At 53.1% G+C, this 24,515-nt stretch overlaps 10 protein-coding genes across 10 annotated transcripts; 3 read left to right on the top strand and 7 right to left on the bottom strand.

The window, feature by feature from the left end:
* Positions 1-1,286: 1,286 nt before the first annotated feature.
* BGZ61DRAFT_365132 (P-loop containing nucleoside triphosphate hydrolase protein) lies at positions 1,287-3,688 on the top strand (the record flags this gene model as incomplete). Its single annotated transcript, XM_046241584.1, has 2 exons — positions 1,287-2,783; positions 2,834-3,688. The coding sequence occupies 2 exons, from the start codon at positions 1,287-1,289 to the stop codon at positions 3,686-3,688; spliced, it is 2,352 nt and encodes a 783-aa protein (XP_046097978.1).
* Positions 3,689-3,847: 159 nt separating this feature from the next.
* BGZ61DRAFT_461466 (cytochrome P450) lies at positions 3,848-6,003 on the bottom strand. Its single transcript, XM_046247174.1, has 3 exons — positions 5,487-6,003; positions 4,183-5,429; positions 3,848-4,113 (listed from the first exon to the last, which is right to left on the bottom strand). The coding sequence occupies exons 1-3, from the start codon at positions 5,727-5,729 to the stop codon at positions 3,942-3,944; spliced, it is 1,662 nt and encodes a 553-aa protein (XP_046097977.1). The 5' UTR covers positions 5,730-6,003; the 3' UTR covers positions 3,848-3,941.
* Positions 6,004-6,461: 458 nt separating this feature from the next.
* Positions 6,462-8,878, bottom strand: BGZ61DRAFT_400661 (Sodium:solute symporter family-domain-containing protein). Its single transcript, XM_046243038.1, has 5 exons — positions 8,808-8,878; positions 8,032-8,729; positions 7,520-7,982; positions 7,052-7,466; positions 6,462-7,000 (listed from the first exon to the last, which is right to left on the bottom strand). Coding segments are annotated over exons 1-5 (1,986 nt in total). The 5' UTR covers positions 8,810-8,878; the 3' UTR covers positions 6,462-6,592.
* An 806-nt stretch (positions 8,879-9,684) lies between these two features.
* On the top strand, positions 9,685-11,742 carry BGZ61DRAFT_461462 (acetamidase). The gene is made up of 5 exons (XM_046247173.1): positions 9,685-10,025; positions 10,121-10,981; positions 11,038-11,326; positions 11,386-11,520; positions 11,597-11,742. The coding sequence occupies exons 1-5, from the start codon at positions 9,732-9,734 to the stop codon at positions 11,716-11,718; spliced, it is 1,701 nt and encodes a 566-aa protein (XP_046097975.1). The 5' UTR covers positions 9,685-9,731; the 3' UTR covers positions 11,719-11,742.
* Positions 11,743-12,023: 281 nt separating this feature from the next.
* On the bottom strand, positions 12,024-13,459 carry BGZ61DRAFT_522308 (RTA1 like protein-domain-containing protein). The gene is made up of 3 exons (XM_046252542.1): positions 13,071-13,459; positions 12,746-12,997; positions 12,024-12,680 (listed from the first exon to the last, which is right to left on the bottom strand). Exons 1-3 carry the CDS (start codon positions 13,246-13,248, stop codon positions 12,169-12,171), a joined length of 942 nt encoding a protein of 313 aa, XP_046097974.1. The 5' UTR covers positions 13,249-13,459; the 3' UTR covers positions 12,024-12,168.
* A 323-nt stretch (positions 13,460-13,782) lies between these two features.
* BGZ61DRAFT_461459 (uncharacterized protein) lies at positions 13,783-15,548 on the top strand. The gene is made up of 4 exons (XM_046247172.1): positions 13,783-14,010; positions 14,130-14,881; positions 14,936-15,372; positions 15,529-15,548. The coding sequence occupies exons 1-3, from the start codon at positions 13,942-13,944 to the stop codon at positions 15,369-15,371; spliced, it is 1,257 nt and encodes a 418-aa protein (XP_046097973.1). The 5' UTR covers positions 13,783-13,941; the 3' UTR covers position 15,372; positions 15,529-15,548.
* Positions 15,523-17,852, bottom strand: BGZ61DRAFT_365179 (beta-lactamase-like protein; the record flags this gene model as incomplete). The annotated part of the gene is made up of 8 exons (XM_046241588.1): positions 15,523-16,097; positions 16,147-16,493; positions 16,548-16,915; positions 16,966-17,270; positions 17,323-17,428; positions 17,479-17,605; positions 17,653-17,758; positions 17,807-17,852. 8 exons carry the CDS (start codon positions 17,850-17,852, stop codon positions 15,523-15,525), a joined length of 1,980 nt encoding a protein of 659 aa, XP_046097972.1.
* A 376-nt stretch (positions 17,853-18,228) lies between these two features.
* Positions 18,229-19,498, bottom strand: BGZ61DRAFT_509670 (glycosyl hydrolases family 11-domain-containing protein). Its single transcript, XM_046252018.1, has 4 exons — positions 19,288-19,498; positions 19,099-19,233; positions 18,540-19,041; positions 18,229-18,473 (listed from the first exon to the last, which is right to left on the bottom strand). Exons 1-4 carry the CDS (start codon positions 19,398-19,400, stop codon positions 18,363-18,365), a joined length of 861 nt encoding a protein of 286 aa, XP_046097971.1. The 5' UTR covers positions 19,401-19,498; the 3' UTR covers positions 18,229-18,362.
* Positions 19,499-20,412: 914 nt separating this feature from the next.
* On the bottom strand, positions 20,413-22,113 carry BGZ61DRAFT_365431 (uncharacterized protein; the record flags this gene model as incomplete). The annotated part of the gene is made up of 1 exon (XM_046241610.1): positions 20,413-22,113. One exon carries the CDS (start codon positions 22,111-22,113, stop codon positions 20,413-20,415), a length of 1,701 nt encoding a protein of 566 aa, XP_046097970.1.
* An 852-nt stretch (positions 22,114-22,965) lies between these two features.
* BGZ61DRAFT_461450 (uncharacterized protein) lies at positions 22,966-24,406 on the bottom strand. The gene is made up of 5 exons (XM_046247171.1): positions 23,745-24,406; positions 23,614-23,687; positions 23,530-23,564; positions 23,307-23,479; positions 22,966-23,255 (listed from the first exon to the last, which is right to left on the bottom strand). Exons 1-5 carry the CDS (start codon positions 24,344-24,346, stop codon positions 23,201-23,203), a joined length of 939 nt encoding a protein of 312 aa, XP_046097969.1. The 5' UTR covers positions 24,347-24,406; the 3' UTR covers positions 22,966-23,200.
* Positions 24,407-24,515: the final 109 nt, after the last annotated feature.

Genomic DNA, 24,515 nt, shown 5'->3' with positions numbered 1-24,515 from the left:
GGACTCGACAGCTGGTGTGCCCCCATCGCCAGCCCCAGCAACACCTGTTGCGAAGCCTGCTCCGGCTGTCTCAGCGACGCCCGGGACGGAAACATTACCAGCCAAGCCAGTCCCGGCCCATGCACCTGCTGCGCAGCCTGCGACGAGAGCCATTCCCGCGCCCAAGGCTAACAACCCGTTCGCTGTCTCTACAAACTCGGCTTCTGCGGAAGCGCCCAACCCATTCGTAGTAAAGGCTGAAGGATCAACTACAACTGCCCCCGCAGCGGCGCAGCCCCAACAGCGACAGCAACCGCAACAGGGACAGCAACAACAGCCCGCTCGATCAGGCATCCCCATGCCTCGCGGTGGCGGTGGCGGTATCCCTGTGGCCCGCGGTGGTGGCCGAGGCGGTCGCGGTACTGCCTATGTAACACCAGGCCAGCGAGCGGCGAGCGGCAACCAGGAGGGTGGACCAGCACATGCTGGTCGCGGAGGACGAGGAGGAGCCAGAGGCGGGCGTGCTTCGCTTAACCCAGTGGCAAGTGACTTCCAGCCGGGTAACAAGCGGCCTCGAGGAGATTCGGAGGTTGGCGGAGGAGCTAAGAGGGCGAGGGGAGCGCATTAATGCAGGTGTTTGACTTGAGATGCGGACGAGATGGTCACGATGGTATATTTGGTATGTATTACAAGTATGTACTCGTATTTGCAATGTTGGCAAACGCAGACGGCAAAGGGAATAAGGAATGGAAGGGTGGCAATGGGGTAGTATTTGAGCATATTATGTACCTTTTCCGGGGGCTCCTTGACGGAAGACAAAAGACACTTTTCCTTGGTTGTTGAATATTTGATGGGCTTGCTTGGTGTTTAGTGATGTCGCCTTGGTGAGGTGTGGATATAAGTGATGTGATGCTGTACGCTGTCCGTTTTGTTTTACGTTAAGTGAGGAAAGTGTTGATTTGCCACCATGTTCCCCATTTAGGTGAATGTACTCTAACTCATTGTCTTGAACTCGCACTCGGAGTTCGGTGAGTAATTGTCTTTGCCTATCGTGAGACAACAGTTGTACGAAGCAGTTGTAATGTGAGCTTGTGAGAGATGGGTGGAGAGGCTGGTGGATCGGCAACTTTTGCGATAAGCGATAAGGATACGGCCAGAAAAAAAAAACACTTTCGAGCTTCATCCCACTTCGTACCTCCGCAGTCGGTATCACCAAGGAAGTGGTTGTGAACAGCGACACCCGAAGAAAAGACACGCAATCAATCCCAGATACACAATCGCCGCAGAAAAGGCGACTGAACCGTTCAATGGTACCTCCGTCGAAGAAGCGCAAGCTTCCCGCCCCAGCCGATCCCGCCCCGAAGCGCACCAAGAACTCGAAGCCGCAGCCTCGAAAAGCGAAGAAGGGCAGCAAGAACAACAGCGCTACTACCCGTCGGGCCGTCGACGCTACTGCACTCGAGTGGCAGGCCTTCGGCGAGGAGTTCGGAGCGCTCGAGGTGATTGAAGGCGTGGATGTGGTGAGGCATGGGGATCGGGTGCAGTTCATGGTGGCTTCAAGTCAGGACAAGAAACAACCGGTAGCGAACGACGAGACCAACGAGAACGAAAACGACGACGACGACGACGACAAAGACGATCATGCGGACGAATCTTTTGAAGGGTTTGGCGACGACGCTGTGGAGGTCGAGCGTGTCGGTTCCGACGAAGCTGGCAACGCTCAAGCTAGCCTGGAGAGCAAGGACGCTCCGGCAAAGGATAAGGGCAAGGCTAAGTCCAAAGAAGAGCCCAAGAAAGACAAAAAGAAGGACGCAAAGAACAAGAACAAGAAGCAGCTGGTTTCCAAGGACGACGAGCAGCTGGCAAAGGCCCAGAAAGAAGTACAAAAGTCCGCTCCACAGGGCAACGCCTTCGACGCGCTGGCCGACGCAGAGGAAGACGAAGAAGTCGACATGGAGGCCTGGGTTCCGCTGAACCTGTCGCCGCGCATCATGTCGGCCATTGCCCGCCTCGGCTTCACCAAGCCCACCGACATCCAGGAGCAGACGATCCCCGAGATTATCGCCGGCGAGGACGTCATCGGCAAGGCCCAGACGGGTTCCGGAAAGACGCTCGCGTTCGGCATCCCCATGGTCGAGCGCTGGCTCGAGATGTATGAGGGCCGTGAGGAGGAGGCTAAGAAGAGCGGCCCCTTGGCTGTCATTCTGAGTCCGACCCGTGAGTTGGCCAAGCAGCTGGGCGACCATCTCAAGGCCCTGTGCGACGGCCTGTCGACTGCCCCGTACGTCTGTGTCGTCACGGGTGGCCTGAGCATCCACAAGCAGCAGCGACAGCTGGAGAAGGCGGATTTCGTCATCGGCACGCCGGGACGTCTGTGGGAGGTGCTGAGCGGCGACATGGAGCTCCAGGATTCCTTTGCCAAGATCCGCTTCCTCGTGGTCGACGAGGCGGACAGGCTGTTCAAGGTCGGCCAGTTCAAGGAGGCCCAGGACATCATCGGTGCGCTGGACAAGCGGGACCCGGAGTCATATGACGACAGCTCCGATGAGGAGGAGGGCGATGAAGACAGCGACCCGTCTGCTACTCGACAAACGCTCGTCTTCTCGGCCACGTTCGACAAGGATCTCCAGATGAAGCTGGCGCACAAGGGCAAGAACCTGAAGGCCGATGACCAGGATAAGATGGCCTACTTGATGAAGTGCCTCAAGTTCCGGCGCGAGCCCAAGTTCATCGACGTCAACCCCGTCAGCCAAATGGCCACGGGACTGCGTGAGGGACTGATCGAGTGTGGTGCAATGGAAAAGGTGAGTTGATTTGACATGCAAGCAAGAATTATGTGTCTAACAACATATAGGATCTCTACCTCTATACCGTACTGCTCCTCAACCCCGGCAAACGCACCCTCGTCTTCACCAACTCCATCTCGGCCGTCCGCCGCCTCACGCCGCTTCTCGCCAACCTCAACCTGGCAGCCCTGCCGCTGCACTCGCAGATGGCCCAGAAGGCGCGTCTCCGCTCGCTGGAGCGCTTCACGGCGTCGCGCAACTCGATCCTCATCGCCACCGACGTTGCCGCGCGTGGCCTCGATATCAAGGAGGTCGACCAGGTGCTGCACTACCATGTGCCGCGCGCTGCCGACACCTACATCCATCGCTCCGGCCGTACGGCGCGTGGTGAGCGGAGCGGTGTCAGCGTGATGCTCTGCGCGCCGGAAGAGGTGCTGCCGACGCGGCGCCTCGCGAACAAGGTGCACGAGAAGCGCGGGGCCAAGCGGGAGCACTTCATCCAGACGCTTCCGCTGGATCCCAAGATGGCGTCGCGTCTCAAGCCGCGCGTGACGTTGGCCAAGACGCTCGCCGACACGGTGCTGGCCAAGGAGAAGGCGCACAGCGATGACCAGTGGATGCGCAACGCCGCTGAAGAGCTGGGCGTCGAGTACGACTCCGACGACCTCGACGCCGCGAGCAAGGGCAAGGGCGGCCGCGGCGGCGGTCGTCTCAAGAACGAGGCTGCGGCGCGCGGACTGACAAAGGCCGAGATGGGTGCGATGCGAGCGCAGCTGCGCGATGAGCTGAGCCGGCGTGTCAACCTGGGCGTGAGTGAGCGGTACGTGACGGGCGGAAGGGTAGATATGGGCGCCCTGTTGAGAGAGGGCGCGAAGGGAGGAATCTTTCTGGGGAATACAAACGGGCTGGGATTCGATCTGTGAGGGAGAGAGCGGAAGTCGAACGAGTAACGACATATGTCATGTTGGATGCTCAGGGGTAAAGGGAGCCAAGACGAAAGGTGTTGGTATATCATATCCAGTTGAATCATTTGCCATCAAAGTAGAGCAAGCCATTTTCAAATGCGTATATCCAGGAATCTATAATTAATCCGTCCAAGTGTCATATACAGCACCCCAAACGCCACGCCATCATCCAACATATTAAACTGTCCAAATTAGATCATCCTGGGGTATATCAAGCCGTTCCAGGTTTCCGGCGGATCTCGACGCTGGCGTCTAGAGGCGGAATGATGGTGGCGCCGAACCACTGGGGTTGAGGCCGCTCATCCATCATTTTGATGTCGTATTTTAGCAGGATGGCGGTCATGATGAGCTTGAGCTCGTGGGCGACGAAGAAGCGACCGGGGCTATGTCGATTGGTTGTGGTTAGCAGTGCTCAGGTGGAGTATATCACCGGGGAACGCAAAGGGACTTACCATGCGTGTCTTCCGTGGCCAAACGCCAGATGACGATCGCTCGTCGTCACCATGCCGAGTCCTCTGGCCTTGGTACCATCTTCGGGGTTCTCCTGTCGCTCCTCCTCCGACTTCTGCTCCCACGCCTCTCGGACCTGCGAGTATCGCCAGGGGTTATAGCCCTGGCCGCCGGGGTACAGCTCGTCATCATGGTGCGTGCCTTCCAGGTTGACCGTCACAAAGGCTCCATAGGGGAGCGTCCAACCGAGAGTCGGGTTGTGTAGGCCCTCGCGAGTAATGACCTGGCGCTCGACGAGGGTGGCCGCGAAGTTGCTGAGGCGCTGCGACTCGCGGATGGACGAGTCTAGTCGCAGAAGGGAGGCAAGGCCAATCTTGGTCCAGTGCCCCTCAGCAGGCTTGTGGGCGCTGATCTCTTCGCGGAGGGCATCGAGGACGCCGTCTTCGGGGCAAGTGGTGAGGAGATCCAGCATCAGCGACTGGCCGGTGAGGGCGGTGGTGTGGATGGCGGCGAACTCGATGGGCAGCAAGCGCTTGGAGATGACGGCTGGGTTGAGCTCAAAGGCGTTGCGCTCGAGGCGGGCGAGGCGGATATCCCAAGTGATGAAGTCCTCCGGCGGTGTCCAGTGCTTGTACTCCGGGTTGCCGAGCTCCTTTTGCTCCATGTCGTGGATGCGCTGCTTGATGACGGGCAGGACGAAGCGGCTTGCGGCGCGCCAGTGCAGCCAGTTGGGGATGGCCAGCAGGCGGCCGACGATTGGGTGCAGCACGAGCGGGAACATCTTGAGCAGGAAGCTGTTGCGGATGACGTCGTCGACGAACTTGACCATGGCCTGGAGGAAGCGGTCCTCGCGGCAGATGGGCTCGCCGACGAGCAAGCGGTTGGTGACGCGGGGGACAATGGCCAGCCACATCTCCCACAGGTTCACCTTGATCCAGTTGTCGGCGTCGGCGTCGGTGCCCATGACGTCGTCGACGGCGGCGTTGACCTCGTCCTCGACGTCCGGGATGAGGCTGGAGAGGTGGCGCGCGAGGTACTTGTGCATGGCGCGGCTGGCGAAGGCATCGCGGTCGAGGTCGTGACCGAGGAAGTTGTACGGCGAGTGCAGGATGTGGCTGTGGGCGTGGTCGGCGGAGAGGACGCTATCCGGCTGGTCCATCATCCAGGCGATCTGGGAGCGTGGGAGGATGACGTCGTCGGGACGTGAGATGGAAGCGGGAGCGACGAAGGCGACGTCTTGCTTGCCATACTATGGTAATTGTCAGCGCCAGGACTGAGGAGGAGGAGTTGGATATAGGCAACTCACCTTGTGATAGCCTTCCTGGATCCAGTTGCGGTGCTGCGTAAAGTAGGCGATGCCATTACGCACCTTGGCCAGCCATCCGCCGCCTCCGTTGCCCATCCACGGAATCTCCTTTGGATATCGAGGATGGCTGGCCGTGTCGAAGATGAACGAGGCCACGAGGAAGAGGAAGCCGTAGCCGAGCACCCGCGTCCACGTGAGGGAGTCGAGGACGACGCCGACGACGGAGAGCGTCTGCTGGGCCATGGCGGCGATGTCAATTGGTTTGTGAATGGTGTTGGGAAGAGCTGAGAAGCGGTTGTCTTTGGTGGTGGGTAGCCAAAGTAGGTAGCTCCCCGCAGAGTAAGAGCTAAGATTGACCTGCTGACGTGATGAGGCGTCGTCTAGGACTATCCCAACAGCTCAGCAATCACTCAGCAGCTTAAATATGAATGAAGATAAAAAAGAAGAGAAGGAGAAAAGGATAATTGACTTGACAGGACGCACATGGAACAAAGAGCTGGCGGATGCCAAGGCGAACCGTTTCGTCTTGGAGCTCTCCCGTTTCAGAAATGTGCCCCTCCTGCCGCCAGGGGAATCCCTGAGACTGCCAAAACAATGACATAACGGGCATGCGAATCACCTGGATCAACATCTTACAGGGGGTTTACGATCCTGCTGTAGCGGGTTGGCCAACTGTATTTAGTGGGCTTGGATGTTCTGCGCACGGCTCTCGCGGGGGGCTGTTCAGGGGTTGTTCAGGGGTTGCTCAGTGCGTCTCTCACGCCGCCCGCCCGCCAATTGGCGTCTTGGATTTTCAATCGCAGGGATGTGGTGCAAGTTTCCGCGGGGAGTCCAGGGTAACTTATAAGTCAGCAAGCGAGCCAGCGAATACAGACCTACATTCATCAGAGCAGCCCATCTCCTCCATTCTGCAACATCGTGATAGTCCCCCTCACCACCCCGTTCCACCACATACGACCATAGCCCTTAGAGAATACGGGATCCCGTCCGCTCTCCCAGAGTCAAGCTGAGGAGCGCTTGAGTAGTAGTTGGGTCGGTGACGACCAGCGAATGCCAGGTGTTGTATGTCTTTTTGCATCTTTTTGTCCTGTATTTCTGTATTGTTTCTACTTATCTCTCCCCATATCACCAACAATCCCTCTGAAAATCTTTGCGATTGATGACCTGCTCTCGAAGAGTGGCCAGAAAACACATATGAACATTCCAGCCCAAACCCAAATAAAACTCACGATGCACCATCCTTTGAAGCCAGCACGGGAAAAGGTCCAGGAGGACCCAAAGAGCGTGTAAGGAACCAGTAATACAGCGACCAGGATGAACACTCCGTTCACAGTGACAGCGAGCCGTGTGGCCTTCCTCACTTCTTCGGCGTTCATTGGCTCGATGAAGGGACTGCCAAGTTGGTTTGACGCGATATTGTCCACTGCTGTGTCGGTTTGAGGAGCAGCTTTGTCGCCAGTGGGTTGAGATTCAAGTTGACCGATGTCTGGATGGTCAACATTTCTTCCATTTGACTTGTTCGTGGCCAGTGCAGCTGGTTTTTCAGTCAGAAGTCCAGGCTGGACCGTCGAACCACCAGCATCAACACTCTCGCCGTCAGAGACGATTATGCCCTTGATTTTAGCATCGCGGGCGATGGCTTCTGGATCAGAACTGGAGTATTTGGTGGGGAACAGAAGGCTAAGCACAATAGCAAGCAGCAATCCAGTCATGACTGACGTGATGTTACCAGCGAGGGCATTCAGAGGTTCTCCCGAGGTGTGGACGTTGATATTCCCGCTTCGTCTTTTGGTAACGACGAACCAAGCGGTCAGCCCGCAGGCGAGACCGGCCCAAGGGGAGACTACAGTCGCCACCCAGGACATTCGGCGCCAGAGGAGAATCAAGGCAATTGGAAAGACACCGCCACCGACAATAACACCAAGGACTGTGAGAATCCATGTGAGGTCGATGGACACGGCATTCAAAATGCAGCAAAACCTAGTTTGTGTTAGTGATTGGTTCAAGGACAATGGTGATTTTGATCGACATACCCGGCTAAAAGGGCCGCATATAGGAGAATGCCACCGTGGGAGATCTTGACTAGTTCAGTACTGGACGCCCGAGGCCGGATATACGCCTTGTATATATCAAACGTCAATAGTGAACTGGCCGCGATCAGTTCCGCGCTCGTCGCAGAGGTGACGGCCATGAACAGGAGCAGCAACATCAGCCCAGCACCTCCTTTTCCGAGGAGAGTGATAGCCGCCGCAGGTGCACTCAGGCCAGCGCCATTTTGAGCAGCGCTCAGTGGGTTGGGGTAGGTTGGAAAGGACGGATCAGCAGTCAGAGCCACGCAGCCGAGACCCATGGCAGTTGCAAAGCCAAATGGAATCCCGTACCAGGCGATGCCACCTGCGATGTATGCCTTGACTGACGTGTGTGGCTGAGAGGCGATCGCACGCTGCCAGTAGGCTTGATCAAGCCAAACATTGGCGAAACCAGCAATCAATAGGTCTAAAGCAAAAGGTCAGATCTAGTTCGCCTTTCTTCCAGCGAGACTTACTCCAAGCAAAGATCAACCCGTCAACGGAATGGAAAGTCAGATAAGACCCTTCATGATTCCTTTCAACAGGCGTCTTCTCCGATGCCTCGACAAGGAGGTCATAGAATCGATCCAGGCCACCGAGCGGCCCGCTAGGCAGATAGACTGTAAAAGCAAAAACGATAATGGCCACGTACAGAATGACTGTATGGGTGTAGTCGGCAATGAAAGTACTCCTCAGTCCACCGGAAACGACGTAAGCGGCTACCACGAAAGGGATGATCCAACAAGCAGCATATACATTTACACCGGACAATGCAGTGACGACTTGGGCCCCCCCAAGAACCAGGCAAGACCCGACCAGCATGTTGGTAGCTATGCCGAAGAACCAATAGGTCAGATGAGCAAAACGTCCATGTCGACTAAGGACTATCTCGGGGAATGTATGGGCTCCCGGGGCGTGCGCCTTAATCTTGATGGCAATCAGGCCGAACAAGAGGATCTGCAGTGTACCATTGGCGGCGTACCACATGCCACCGGATATACCATAGCTGTAGGCGAATGTCGACGAGGTCAAGAGAGTCGCAGACCATGTCCAAGAAGACACGATTCCGGTGGCAATCAACCCAGGTTTGACTGATCGAGACGCCGTGTTGAATTCTTCTGCATTGTGCGTAGAAAGCGCCGTGTACCGATTTTGAAAGTACGTGAGGATAAGCCTTTTAATCGTTAGATTATTTGATTCAATCAAAGTGTGGTCAAGCGATCGAGAGAGCCCAGAGGGGATGCGATCTTACATGAAAATGGCAAAGAAGCCGCCGATACCAACAATGATGCCATATCCTATCCCTTGCGAGAGGATTTCGAGACCACTTGCGGTAGAGGCCATGATGTAATAAATCCTGACAAGATGAAATGTTGCCGAGAAACTTCAGTTCTACGTCTGGTGGAGACAAGGATGGAAAGAATGGAAAATCGGCATCGTAGCTCTCAGAGGAAATGTGACATTATATCTATCTTGCATCAATCTCCATCAAGAGATAAACGAGCCCGAAGTGTTACCCCCGCCCATAAGCAGATAAGGCAGAGTGAAGCTCGACTCCGCTCGAATTGGGGTGATGTAACATTGCAACCTTACGAGGCCTTCAGATAGTTGGCATGATTTGGAGGCTTCAAAGTCGAGCCTGGGGTTCCAGAATTGATTAGGGCGGGGTAGATAGATCGGAGGCTTGTGATACGTTCTGTCTGGAGTGATTGCAGGGGTTTGATCGAAAACGGCTCGACCAGGGCAGATCTCTTGGAGGCTTCCGATATCTACATGGTTGGGGTGACTTGGAGGATTCAAGGCCTAGCTATCTAAAATGATTAGAGCGAGCTATTGGGGGCTTTGATATGTATTGGGAGTGATTGGAACCTTGAAGATTGGAGTAGTTCCGGGCTCGTTTGCCGACAACCTTCAATTCATCGATTACGCACCTCAAACCCACCTGGAGCGGACTTCCCACACCACTTCCTATAAGTTGGAGCACTTTGGAGTACACGAGATGTACTTGGAGTATTTCATGCATGTGAGAAATGTATCGGAGTAACCCCGAACAACTCGGAGTATTTGCTTACTCATTGGGTGAACCAACCATGCATGAGACGACCCCAACTTTTGTTCTTAAATGAGCCCGACGTGGCACTTTTGCCCATGGCCGACAGTTCTCACACAAATCAAAATGTCTTCGGCACCTACTGAAGAGATGTCAACTTGGCAATCGGCAGCCACAAGAAAGCGAGAGTCTGTCAACAGTCTCATCCCACCAGAATGGGTCCTCCCTGTTGCTTTACCATCGCCTCAAGTGCAGAGAGATGTGACAGATGAATACATCCGTCAATTTCTATCTGAATCGGAAGTTGAGTATACCGAAGCTGAAGCATCGGTGATACTACGACATGTCCATGCCGGAAAGTGGACATCACGCAAGGTGCTTGAGGCCTTTTGCCATCGAGCGGCGCTTGCCCATCAAATGGTCAGTACCAGAAATCCCTCACCACCATGTTGCTCTTTATAAAAGCTATCTGCATCTTTCTGTGAGAGCCCATTCCTAACTATGGTAGCGATCAGACCAATTGCCTGCACGAGATCTTCTTCGAAGCTGCCTTGAATGATGCTCAAAGGCTTGACGATATCTTCCTCAAGACTGGGAAGCCTGTAGGCCCTCTACATGGTCTCCCTATCAGTCTCAAAGACCAGCTGCATGTCAAAGGCGTGGAAACAACCATGGGCTATGTCGGCTGGATCGGAACATTTGAGGGGAAGGAAGGCACAGGCAAGGAGAAAGTTCACGAAAGCGAACTTGTGCGTGAACTGAGAGAACTTGGGGCTCTGTTGTACTGCAAAACGAGTGTCCCCCATACACTCATGGTTGGCGAAACGATCAACAACATCATCGGATACACGCCGAATCCAAAGAACAGGCTGCTGTCGTCAGGGGGCAGCTCCGGTGGAGAAGGAGCTCTAATCGCACTCCGTGGAAGCCCCCTAGGGGTCGGGACAGACATTGGAGGCAGCATTCGAATTCCTTCGGCTTTCAATGGCCTTTGCGGATTGAAACCTTCGAGCGGAAGGATCCCGTACGAAGGGATGGCGAATAGCATGGATGGCCAGAGTTCATTGTTGAGTGTTGTTGGCCCCCTGGCTACGACGGTTGAATCGCTCAAGATCTTTGTCCAAGCAGTGCTTGGCACAAAGCCATGGCTTCATGATCCGCTGGCATTGGAGTTACCGTGGCGAGAGCCAGTTTTTCAGCAAGCTCTCAACAGCGACAGGCCAATGGCATTTGGGCTCCTCCTGAACGACGGTCAGGTTTCAGTTCATCCACCGGTTTCCCGTGCGCTGAACTTGGTTGTTGATGCCCTCAAGAGGTTGAATCATAAGGTTATCGAGTGGAAGCCACCCTCTCACAAACGCGGAGCCGACATAGTGGTAAGAAATCCGTCATGGTCCATTCTTCTGGGAAGTACGTGACTAACTCAGCTCAGGACGACATTTGGACGTTTGATGGGGGTCACGATGTGCACAAGGCTTTCTCGCTTTCGGGTGAGCCTATTTCAGACCAAATTGCTCGGACTTATGGCCGGGAACCAAGTGCCGAAAAGACAGCATCTCACATCGCAGCGACGAATGTGGCAAAGCGCGCTTACCAGAAAGAATACATGGAATACTGGAACTCCACGTCCCGACTGACGGGGACAGATAAGCCTGTGGTAGCCTTGATCACTCCGGTGGCGCCCTTTGCGGCAGCAATACCTGGAAAATATGACTATTACGGTAACTTGCCCATGATTGACCTGAGAAAAGTGCGTATGTTCGGTACTGACCATGTTCAGGTTACACCACATTCACAAATGCGCTCGACTACTCTGCTGTAGTGATTCCAGTCACAGCTTCCAACAAAGATGTTGATGTCTTTAATACGGAATATGTCCCACTCAACGACCTTGACGAGCGGGTGTGGAGAAGCTGTAAGTCCTGTTTCGTCTCGCCTGCTACCTGCAGATGGTTCCATGTTGAGTATATTTATCTAATACTTGGTCACAGATGATGCCGAGCTCTACCACGGCGCTCCGGTAGGTGTTCAGGTAGTTTGTAGACGCCTGGAGGAGGAGAAGGTTCTTGGCCTGGCAACGATGATTTCGAGAGAACTGTCAACATCTTCCTGAACAATATTAGTATAATGAGAAACGTATAGCTACTGTTACTTCACCATGACCCTACTGTGAAATAAATCTGAAAGAAATACTCACGGCTAGGACCCCCAAGAAAAGTAACTTCTTGTCAAGGTTTGGATAGCTGGGCTCTGTTACTCAGATGTTCAAGTCTACCACGGCCATTTCAAGATACGGTTCCCAATTGTTCCACGCTTAAGGGGCAGTGAAATAGTATTTAGAAGTACTGCATTCTATTCAGGGCCGTATTAAGCAAGGTGAAGAGGTAATCACGGAGTCTTGTTTATAAGACATTAGCTGTAAGGGTTGAAATAATTTGTTCTATCCTTGGGTCTATTTTCTTTTCTATTTAAAAATACATGAAACTAACTCCGTAAAGAAATTCACCCACATCACCAATAAAGATCACCAACATCTTTATGAATGCCATCTAAACAAAGGCCCTTATGGCTCGGCATTTCGCGTCGGCGTCACGAAGGCCCCATTTGCCGAAGACAGACTCTCCATCGTCTGCGAGCGGCGCCTCCCACCGAGTCCAACCTTGACCAGCTCCAACCCGTTCTTGACGGGCTCGTCTCCGCGCAGCAGCAGGCCAATCTCGCTGGGGTGGAACCAGTTCATCCACACCAGCACGATCAGCATCAACAGCCCGTCAAACACAAACACGTACGCCTCGCTGCGCATCAGCGCGCCGTGGTTGCCCTGGATGAACTCGACGACGCGGAAGATGCTTCGGATCAGGATCAGCACGCCGGTGACGTACAGCGTCGTCAGGTACTGCTTCCATCGCACGTACGGCTCCGAGGCTCGCGCCGTCGGGGCGGCCGCCATGCGCCGGTGGAAGACGGCGGCGACGATGATGAAGCCGCCGAAGAAGATGAGCTGCACGAAGAGGCCGCCGACGATGACTTTCTCTCCGGTTTTGTTGAGGCTGGCGACGGCCATCATACCGCCACCTGGAAGAGGTCAGACAGGTTAGCTCAGTGTTCCAGCTCCAATCCAAGGGGAAATAGGTACTGACCTGCTGACTGGAAGAGCAGAGACGTCACGTCGCCCATGACAAAAAGCTTGGTGAGCCATTGTTTCCTGACCAGAGAGTATTGCTCGCCTTCAGTAAGCTCGATGATACGACCCAGGATCATGTAAATGGAGGCGGCCATGAACGCCGGCGCGATCAAGATCAACAGGTTCTGCATAATGTACGGCCCCATGGTCCAGCATCCTGGGTCTTCCATGGCGCCCATCAGTCGGCCGATGTATCCGATAAATTCAGCTATTTTCAGGGCACACCGTCAAGTCAGCAACTCCAACTTGGCCAAATGGTTGTGGTGGATCGCAGAACATACCGACACCGCCTGCAACGAGGGCTGAGAGATACCACGTCTTTGTCTTCCATATCTGGAACCCGTGCAGAAGGCTCGAGATGCCGAACAGTACAATGAAGAGGACGTTGACAGCGACCGACGGCTCGAAGCGATAATATGCCCATTGCGCATCTTTGTAGTCGGGATTGCACTTATCCATGGTGGTTTTTAGCGCTGAAGGATAGGCTCGTCGTCGAACGAATTGCTGGACCCGTGTACTGCCAAGGAGAACTTCCTCGAGCCCTCAAGCAAAAGAGACAGGAGAGAAGAAATCGACTTGAGAGATGTGGGTCGTGTCGAGGAAATTAAGCCTGATCTGTTTTTGAGATCTACCAGATGCAGTGGGGAGACGAGTCTTTTATCAGGGAAAGACGCAGGATTCGATTGCGCGTCAACTCTCGTATCTCGCATCTCCAGCAATCATCTCGCATGCCTTAGCCACCGCAGCCCATCCACCTTTCCAATTAAGCGCTCTCACAGCACCGCAGGCTCGTGGCGGCGGGTCAATCGAAGACTCCGACAGCTGACAGGAGCGTCGACTGGGGACTTGGCATCGTGGCTAAGCCTCAGTTCCCCAGTTTTGAGCGTGGCCGACAGGGATTCATGGTTCCATCTGCGTCCCGAGTTGGCCTAGCCGGTCCGAAGCCGCGTTCCGAGTGTCGTTTCCGAGGGTTCGGGTTCGGCTTCGTATTCTGTCCTCGCATCATAACCTCCTGGAGGAAGGATTACGACTGTGCCCGCTGCCAATATCCATCCGCTCCCGTCTCCCTTCGCTCATATTCATTTGTACCATACCTCCCCTGGCCTTTCCGTCTTGTTCCTGTCCGAACCCGCGGACCCGGAGTCGCCCAACATGCCGCCCCGACGTACGCACACCAAGTCCCGGTCGGGCTGCTCCAACTGCAAGCGCCGAAAAGTCAAGGTACGAGATTGTCTTCTGCGCCTATAATGGCGTTCCGCAAGGTGTCATTGCCTGATTTGGCTGGGGCGAGGCTGCGGGATCTAGAAGAGACCTTGATGGTAGCTGACGATCCTTCAAAGTGCGACGAGGCCTATCCAACATGTTTCAATTGCAAGCGACAAGACGTGCCGTGCAGTCTCTCTGGTACCATTATCGACCCCCCTGATACCAACCGCCTCGCTTCTCATTCGCTGCAGCCGAATATTCTTCCTCCGACTCCCAGTTCCAGCGATGAGAATGATTTCACACCTCCAAGCGACCATGCCTCGGCCGCCATGGCCACCGTCGCAGAACAGATTGCACCGTTTCCGCCCCACGAGCTCTGGAGCAATGACTTTGAGCTCATGCACCACTACTGCACTGTGACCGCCGAAGCCTTGTCTACTCAGCGCGAGATGCGTCATGTATGGAGAGTTGTTATGCCCAAGGAGGGCTATCGGTACCCATTCGTCATGCATGGCATCCTCGCCATCTCTGCAACCCACAAGGCCTATCTTCTTCCCAACGGCCGCAAGAAATATTTGGCAATGTCCGACTACCATCAAACCGTGGGCTCAGAAGGCTTCCGTTCGGCCTTGCAGAACGTCTGCCCGGAAACTACAGTGCCAATCTTCTGCTTTGCATCCATTGTCATTTTCTTCGTGTTCGCTCTCCCTATCCGCTCTGAAGGTGGGAGATTGGAAGCTCCCATACAGAACTGGCTAGAGCTTGGTACTCTCATCAGAGGCATAAAGACGAACCTCTCACCGCTTTTGCCTGGCGTTTTGAGATCCGAATTTGCACCCATCGTCTATGGAGTTTGGCCCATCGAGGGCGTCGGTCCAGTAGACAAGTAAGTGTTCCTGCTGCCAAGACGACAGATGCGCTTTCTGACGAATCCATTTAGTATTCCATCTCTTGAAAACTCCCTTCTGCCTCTAGATACCTGGGATGCGATTGGGAGACTTCACGATTTCTACAAGACCGACCTACCTTCCACTAGCTTGGAGCATTATCTCAAACTCGTTGACAAATTGGAAGAAAATGCCAAGCTTATTGCACGCGCCGGCCCCTATGTCGAATGCGGAGCGGTTATAGCCTGGATATATGGCATACACGATAGCATCATCATGGACATTGCCGCATATAGACCACATGCGCTCCTCATCTTGGCGTATTATTCCCTCTTCCTTTCCACACTAGAAAGGAATCACTGGTACACGAAAGGCTGGTCAAAGCAGCTGATAGAGGATATCGAGGTCCATTTGATTGGGCAAACCAAATTTCTGGAGCTTTTTCAATGGCCAAAACAGAAACTAGCCGAGTCGCACCACTGGCTCTAAGGTACATAGCTTGTTCCGGCCACTCATATTGGTTAGGACTGATAAAATAAAAAAGGTTAGTACCTAAGAGCCTGTTAGGGTCTTATATTTCAACAAGGACTCCCAGGCCCTTTCGGATAAAGAATGGAAGCGAGATCGGAATGCTGACCTGTCAAAGTTCCTGATCCATGACCGTATGCTCGTCGCTCGTCGATATCAGTTCAATCGGGTTCCAGGTGTCCGTAGTTACATTGTCGAGCATTTGATAGTACGCGTGCCAACGAGCCGTGGAATCTCGGACCGATATTGTCGAACTGAAAGATTCCGTAGCCTGAGATGGGGCAACCTGGTCCAACCCAAAGTCCACCAAGTTCTCACCCGCAAATGTGTCAAAAGATCGCTTGTGTACAGAGGATGGATTGAAGGAGGAGTTGGCTGCCAGCTCAACCTCATCCTCGTCTTGAATTCCTTCGAGCTCAGCCCGGGGTTGGGTAACTGTCAGAGGGCTGACAAGTGTTTCAGGGTCGGGGAGAGAATGCGGGGAGGAATGAGCTCCATGGGAGCCTGAAGCATTATCTGGAATTCGATAAATCATGGGAGGTGGAGTTTTTGGTAGCGAATCGGTCGTAGTTTGGCTCTTAGCATGATTGATTGGACCATGTCTCTCTGCAAACTCTTGCATCTCGATTTCGTGGGCAAACTCATTTCCTGAACAAAATTGTCCAAAGAGTGACGTGATGCTGATTCCTGAATCCTGGTATTAGTGCCGCGCTTGCTGATGAATGTGATGATTTACCCTCTTTGAGCCACTCTGTAGGATTTACCGTGCACGGCCAAACATCTTTCGGCCGAAACACCTTCACTAGTTGACAAAGCTCAGGATAGGATGAGTGCCTTGAGTAGGGAAATTGAATGATCTTAGGTAGGGGGATTTGCTCCGACTGATCTTCTTCCATGACTGGCTGGGAAGTGGCGGAAATTTTTTTGATAGCATTGATGATAGCTTCTTGCACTGAATGCTCGCCATCAAGGGAGGCAATGCCTTGGTTGAGATGAATGTTTCGACCTGTTAAAGTTGCCCGTGTTAAAGCCTCCTTAAGACTTTCGCGCGCCTCTGCTGACAGGCCATCAGACGACCAGAGCCTACTTGCAGTCAGTGACCCATGAACCAACGAAGAAGAGTTTTGGGAAACAAACAGGTCTAGTAGAGCGTTGAGGTCGAGTTGATCCAAGAAATCTAACTCTGCCTCTCGTTGCAGGTCATCCCCACCGCCACCAACGCCAACTTCAACCAAAGTCTCTCCATTTGCTATACGGGCGATGACAGGCTGGATGATGACAGTGGATGGATCCCGAGCAACCTCGCACATGTTGCCTTTCTCACAACTGTGAAGGCGAACGGCCTTATCCGCGGTCAAGCATCCGGGATGCGAAGCGTTGCCGCACATGTACCCTGTAAGCGCTGGGGATTCTGGTGTCAAGTGGTAGTCGCTGCTGAACCGAGCTTCCGATGGACGCGTCTTCAGAGAGCCGTAGATGCGAAGCTTGTAGTCATCGACATGGATCTTTGACTGGTCAAGGAACTGAAACTCAAGAAGGGACGAAGGTGGCTTACTGGTGACTTTAGGGCCTTGGATAAAGCAACCCAGACGTCTTCATACCCGTAAGTCCAAGCTTGGAAATGGAACACGGTGTCGTCGGGGTATCGAGCAACCTTTCGGAGGAGCTCCGCGATTCCTTCCGCTTTTGTCTGGAAGGGAATGTCATCGAGGAAGGACGTATCGAGGTAGATTTTATCCAGGGTTTTGATGCCCGAGGTATATTCGACGAGAATGGGGCTTCGTGCTATGGTGTTGACAAACCACGGCTCGCTTCGAATGTCGCCAGTGTAAAGGACGGCTTTACCATTGCCTTCAAGCACTTTGGGCCAGTTGGTTAGTATATGTAGGCGGTGAGGTGGGACTGGCCTCACAGAACATGACCGCTCCAGGGCAGTGATTGGCATCAAATAATGTCACTTGGATGTGACAACCGGGACGGAGCTCGATCGTGGTAGGCGTATCCAATGGTAATGGTTTCTGTCAGAGAGTAAGCAAATTTCACGACTAGATTAAGGCGACCCACATACCAGGACCTTGGAAAGGTGCTTGTAGGTTTGCTTTGATGCTTCCAGGATGCCCTTGGCGTAGTTGACTCGGCAAGGGTACCTTTCTAGTCGGAGGAGGATCTCCCTAGTAGCTGCAGAGCAGTAAACACTTGAAAAATGTTAGGGATTATGGAAAAGATAAAATGCGACACGTACAAGGGCGATCGCAGAGTCTCCAGGCCAGCCAGGTGATCACTGTGGACATGGCTCAAGAAGCAAGCTAGGGGAGGTTGGGCATCATCGCGTTGTCGGAAGAAGTCAACTGATAATATTTAGCTCATGCGCATTTCATTTCAGTGCCTGGACCGACTTCTGATGTCTGGAAACTCGGACACGATCCCGTTGAACGTGGACATTGTGAATCGGCGTCGCGAACGCGCTCACGGTGTGAAAACAAAGGCTGCCAGCTGGAGAGGAATGACCGACAGGGTTTAGAAGGGAAGAGAGAGAGGATTTCTGTGGTCGGGCGGAGATGGCGGTCTCGTGTCCATGATGGCTGAAGAATGGTGGTTGTTGCGTTGGAGAGATTTGATGCTATCGTGACGGTGAGTCTTCAAACGAAGGGTTTGTGAAGGCTGGATAGAATGCGCACTGTATTCAGCCAAGGATTTCAGAGCAGTTGTGGGTCTACATATCTCAGCCTAGCACATCACTAACGGTGCGAAATCTCCAGGCAGCGGCATTCGACACTGTGTTACTGCACGGAGCCGATCTTACTGGGGACAAAGAGATAGAGCAGGTCCCAGGTGGGACATCAAATATGTTCTTCGGTACAGAGCTCAAGTATGTTCTTCAGCACAGAGCTCAACTCTGGCAGCGTTTTATATGTACAAGAAAACCTCCATCATTTGGCCTTTGCTGTGCCCTTACAGGCACTGAGAGTACCACTGGTTTGTCGAGGTGCAAGTCGACCCAGACACGCAGCAGGTCGCTCCAGTCCAGCCCGATCCGCCGCATTGTCCCCATTTAGCAGCGCACTGATTTCAATGGTTAGCTTGGGGATCTAAATTCGTTGTAGAGAGAGGATAAAAGGCAAGACTTACGGTGGAGCTGGAGCCGGTGCTAGTAGCGGCGGCCTTGGTCGTGGTGCTGCTGCTGATGATGCTGCTGCTGCTGCTGCTCGACCCGCCACTAGAACCCGACGATCCTCCAACAGTGATGCTCGCAGATCCGCTGCTGAAGTACCCCTCGGTAGCCATGATCATGTAGTTGAAGGTGCCGAGCTTCAGGCCAGCAGCAGCCCACGCGTCGAAGTGGTTGCCGGTCGTGATGGTGCCTCCGACGCGCTTGGTTCGGCGGACCGACCAGTACTGCTGGAAGGTCGCGGTGCCCTCGATGGATGGCGCGTTGGTACGGGTGGTCTGGTAAATGTCGTACGTGCCGCCGTCGCTGGTCACCTCGCCGATCTTGGTGGCGCCGGTCGATGGGTTGTAGGTTCCGTAGGACTCGACGACGTAGTATTCGATGAGAGGGCTTGTGGTCCAGCCGTAGAGCGCGAGGTAGCTGTTGCCATTGGGGCTGTAAGTACCAGAGTACTCGACGGCTCTGGAAATGGATCAGTATTTTGCCATTGTGATTTAGTAACGAGACACGGGCACTTACCGACGGCTACCGGGGTTCCATCCCTTGCCACCAACAAAGTTGCCTCCCGTCTTCCATTCCACGCTGTACTGGCCGCCGGCGCCGTTGGTGTAGGTCACGTCTGAACCGCCATCTGTCCACCAGGAGTAGTAGAATCTGGGTTATAATTTAGCTTCAATATGCGAAGAGGTGATTCGAGACAGCCCATACCCGTTGTTCGTACCCGTGCTGCTGGGGGTAGACCTCTTCTGAATGGAGCCGGGGGCAGACAAGACTCCGGCAACGAGGGCAAGCCCTGAGAGAAGTGAATTGAAGCCAACCATGATGTTCGATAAGAAAGGAAGGAAGATGGACGAAAGAATAAACAATGTTTGACTGAGCTGGTTTCAGTTTCCACACGAAAGAAGCAGACGAAGCGGACCCTTTACATATGATTCTCAAACCCCCGAAGCTTAATAGAAATCCAGCTGATATCGAGACAAACTTGCGGGGAAACATCCCGGACGGGGTAGTTGGTCCGCTGGTGCATGGATCTGACGGAGCAGACGGAAACAGGCCTGAAACAGCTCCGCGTACTTTTTTGGAGCCACCCGCAATCTCCATCGAGCCACCGGACAAGTCGCAAATGAAGGAGCGCTGCCCCACGGTTTTTCCATCCGTTTACACAACGCCTTGGCGGCCCGGAAACGCTACCGAACCTATATTCCACGCACAAATGGCCCCTCGGCAGCCATCATCCGACACCCCGATAGGGCAGTCAGGCGATGGCTCCGGTCTACCGATCTCCTGAAGGAGAGTGGCAGGGGCATCTGGTGACCACCGCAAGTTTATTTCGGGCCTGACTGCCGAGAATCCTCTCCCTTGGTGCCACGCATTGATCTTGGAATCTTCCACATTTATGCGACGTGCCATTCTGGCGTGAGAGGGGAATAGTATGTCTTGGCTTTGGGCAAGGGTATTCTTCCGACCATGTCGAGAAAACCAGCCGTTTATGTGACATGATCAAGAAACCCATTTACCCAGGTCTTGTAAATCATCTGGGTACTGACTTTTGATTACAAGTTGAATTGACGTCTGGGTGAGTATAATCCATCAGAGTGCTGTAGCTGTCCATACAATCTGCATGAGATGGGCGAGACAAAACTTAGATTATGACATCAGGTGTAGTTGGAAGCTGAGCCAGATGATCTGAAGTATATGAAATCTTATGTGCATTTAGCCTGTTCAAGGAAAATTAATCCTGGCTCGCCATGTGCCGGAACGCCTACTCCATTCTCCTCAGCACCCTTCTTTGGGCCCACCTCATTAACCGGACCACCAGCGGGTCGCAACCCATCACGAGTCTCTAGACCCCATCTGTCTGCCTTGAACCTCGTCTAAGAAAAGGGCCAATTCCGCTTTATCCTTCTCGCGGACCTCATTATCCAGCCGCGGCTGCCAGGAATATGCACACCAAGGCCAATACACCTCACACCATTGCGTCGGTGCAACATCGATGTCAAAGTAGATGTACGCCGCCTGATGCCTGGGGTGTTGATTTATTCCGGTGCCGTGCCTGTACTTCTCCAGCCCCGTCGTGACCTTATCTCTTTTGTTTTGAGGTGGCGATGGGGAGTCGAAGGAGCGAAAGTTATTATGATGCAATATGGTCGCTAGATCCTCACGGTCTCGCTCTTGAACCGTGTCTTCGTTGCACCAAGCATCCATGGTCTGCTCCGGCGCAGAATTCCATGAGCTATGGCCCATTTTGAAGACTCTTAGGGATTTCATCGACTCACGCCAGCGTGGGAAGATGTGGTGCCACCTGAGAGGGTAATCTTCATACGTCAATTCAGGTTCAAACATATCATCGTCGAGCATGGCGTCCATCTGGTAGTAGCCATCGTTGGAAACTTCGACGCTATTACCGTCCGAATCTCTGCCAACGACCGTGGTGCCGTGGTCGGCAGGTGCATCGTGTCGGGCTTGGACCAGAATAGGGCATCTGTCTAGGTAGAGCTCTTCAAGACCACCAGATGTGTTCATTTGACCGAGGGATTCGATCCACTCAACTTGCCAATCATGGCTGAAGATGTACTTTCCCAGAGCCAGGACTTTCAGATTAGGAAATCCGGAATCCGGGCCATTACCGGGGCGGACAGCTCGAAAATCCATCTTCGGGTTCCATCCCCAATAATCTCGAGAGTACAAGGATAGAACCCTGAGATTCCCAGCAACTGATGGGAACAGCCAAGTGCGAGGTAAATTCTCAAACATGACATATTTTTCGCGGAACCAGAGGGCGTCCGGTGGTTCATAGTCATCATCGTGGTCTTTCTCGACTTCTTGCAGTGTAATAGATAACTTCAAATCCTTCAGGCTGCTCATCGAAATGACCTTCTTGAACACTTCCGACTCTGTGAAGCGCTCATCATGGAAATCAGCTAGGTTGGAAACTGTCAATTCCTTGATAGCAAGCGGCCCTAAGTCGGCGACCGAAGCGGGCGCCGTCTCATAGTCGGCTTCGAACGAATACGGCAGCACGTTTTCATCCATCTCTAGCTGACTTTCGGCAGACCAGGTCCCAGCCAGGCAGTTGAACGCAGTATCAAGTACCCTGTATCTGAAATTGTCGGTCTCTGTATCCATGGCATCCATGTGGTCGTGTTTAGTGTGCTCACTGAAGCGCAAATGCAGACTTTCCAGGTTGTGGAAGCATCGTATTAGTGGTAGTGAATTCAAGAACTCGGCGGGGTGGTTGAAGGCGAATCGACTGCTGTGTTTGGCAGTGTGTCCGAGCCAGGTATCGCAGGTGATTTCCCGCACCAGAGGGCGCAATTTTTCTGACTGGGCGATCCAGACGAAATGTTGATGGTCGTAGCATCCTTGTCGTGCTCCCAGTCGCACGTGGCGAAATGCCCAGGACGTCGCGATGGCTCCGAGTTGGCGATTAACGAGCCGGAGGTTTAGAAGCGGGGAGGTGGGCAACGTCGAGCATATTTCGTTGATGATTTCTGGAGGCAAGCTCGCAAACGCGACTGGCGTTTTCGGGTTCATTGTGAGGACTGGTGGTTGATGGAGGAGGGAAATGGCGAATCAGGCTGAAACTGAAAACGCATGATGGGATGGGCTGGGCTGTGGTTTTGAGTTGCAAGCCCCCTAACCCTATACTTAACCGAAGCTCTCGATGAAAACGGAAACGGCGGCGCACATTTGGTGGCTCGAGGGTTTGCGCGTGGCTGATCCCTAATAAGGTGTGTCGCCTAGCCTGGCGCATCAATCCGGAAGCCGAGAGACTGGAGAATACGCCGAGGGGATTATTTGTCTCTTGTCGCATTGGGGATTTAAGAGATTGACTACGTCGAGACTGAGACTTTCCCAGTTCGTTTATTTCTCGTTTCCCAACTCCCCCCAATGCTTACTGACCCTCGAGACGCGGTGGTTGCGAAGTACATTTCCCCTCGACCACGGGCCGCATCGCCGATCTTCGAAGTCGCGGACAAGACCTGGACAGAACTTTTTCATAAGATACCATGAAGTTTTATATATTACTTAGAGATTCTTATCAGAACAATTGTTTTAATCTTCCGTACTTTTGCTCAATTCCCGCTTGCTGCTACTTTAAGACATTTTGTTGAATCCAGAGTCAAATCTGAGTCATTGTCTGGAACCACTCCAGGAGCGTTTTATAGAGCCGAAGCCTGTTTGCATCTGACCCTGAGCCTATGTCCGAGACCGTTCCTAGTCGGAACTACTATTTAGGCCAGGAATTCATGGGTGAATCGTTGCGGCAAATGCGAGGAATTACGGTGCTGTAACATCTGAAACCGGGTCACTCGACGATTTCGTCTACAGAATATCTCCACGCGATCATGGCCTTGTTCACGTACGAAGCTGGTTTACCCATCATTATAAAATCCCAACCGTGCCAGGTCATAAGATATTACTAAATCTGCTGATTAAGATCTACCGATGACGATGTAGTTTCTCCCTATCTGGCGGTGGCCTCATCGATGAAGTTGATATCTCGATTGTTCTGACCCATTGCCCAGCAGAAAGATCTAAGATCCACATGGAACACACCGCATTGTAGAGGATCCAAGTTACGGAAACCTGAATTGCATATCTCTAGTCAAAGTCTCATTTATCGTCTTCCCTCTGTTTCTCCCTCCACTGCAGCTCTCACAACCAAGAGAACCCTAACATGACGTCAATTGAGATCCTATCTCGGTAGGTTTTTTGTGACTCACCACGACAAAGTCCAGTATGGCTTTCCATTCAGACGCATGCACATCCCGCGGCTGCCGTCGTTGTCCGGCGACACGTCAGCGGAGCACCATCCGTCATTACCGTAATCATAAGTCCTCTCTCGGAAAAGCTTCGCGGCCAATGTCTTGGCCAAGCCTCGCCGCCGGTATGGTTCCTAATATCGTTTCTTAGTTCAAGAATCGGTGAAGAGAGAGGGCAACAAACTTCACAATGAAGGCTGGCCAGCGATCCATCCGGGCCTGCAGTCAAGTTAGCAAGTCGACATTTGCTAGTTTCGGGGAAACCTACTGAGAAACGCCCACGCGATTGGCGTCCCATCCTCGAGTTTGATCATCGAGCTTGGAAGCAAAGATAGCGATTCTCTTTATTCAACGCCAATTAGTAAACCTGCCAGTTCAAGTATTTTCGGGCCTTCTCACGCTGTCCGTGGAATATCCGAGCGCGAGATGGCAACCTTGCAGTCATCCAATGTGGCAGTGGCCCAATGCATCCCGTCGGGGAGTGGTGAATGATTTTCTGGAACGTCCTCGACCCTGAAGAGCCACTTGTCGTAGATTCCAGATTTTCTCCCGATGACTCGTCCGGTCCTCTCCAAAATCGCGCGAACGCTCGAGTTGAGAGTTCCAATTAGCACGGCATTGGAATGCGCTAGCTTGCCACCATATTCCTTGTCAATGAAGATTATTTCATCTACAAGTCCCCTGAGTTGCTGTTCATAAAATAAGTCATCATCTGCACTCAATTCCTTCTGATCCTCGAGCGTCGAGTACAGCCACATTTGAGTGTTGTGATCGCTGCCAACATCGACATAAGCCACGGTAAATCTTGTCGGTGGAGGAAGCTCATCACCAATCTCCCCAGTGTCGGAAACCAATATGATTCTCGATGTCGGGGTTAGCCCGTGCTTGAACGATGTATATTGCAGTCGTCTTAGAAGGGGCAACGAGAATGGCAGGTGGCTCGTGACAAGTTGCAGCAGCCCATCTGGAACAGCACGGTAGGTAAAAATGTTGCTCGGCATTTTGGGTTTGATTCTCGATCAAATTTAATTGAAGATGAAGTTTGCGATGACGAAGTTAACACCATTGACTTATTGAGTCATTATATCAGAAGGACCCGACCGTAATCGGACAAGGCTAAATTTCGGTTAGCACAATGTGATTCCTAATTCTGAGTGGGGATGAGAACAC

The sequence above is a fragment of the Ilyonectria robusta genome (genome assembly GCF_021365365.1).
Source record: "Ilyonectria robusta strain PMI_751 chromosome Unknown BGZ61scaffold_27, whole genome shotgun sequence".
In the NCBI taxonomy this organism is placed as follows: domain Eukaryota; kingdom Fungi; phylum Ascomycota; class Sordariomycetes; order Hypocreales; family Nectriaceae; genus Ilyonectria; species Ilyonectria robusta.
The sequence above is the reverse complement of the archived record's forward strand: the minus strand, read 5'-3'. Positions and strand labels throughout refer to the sequence as shown.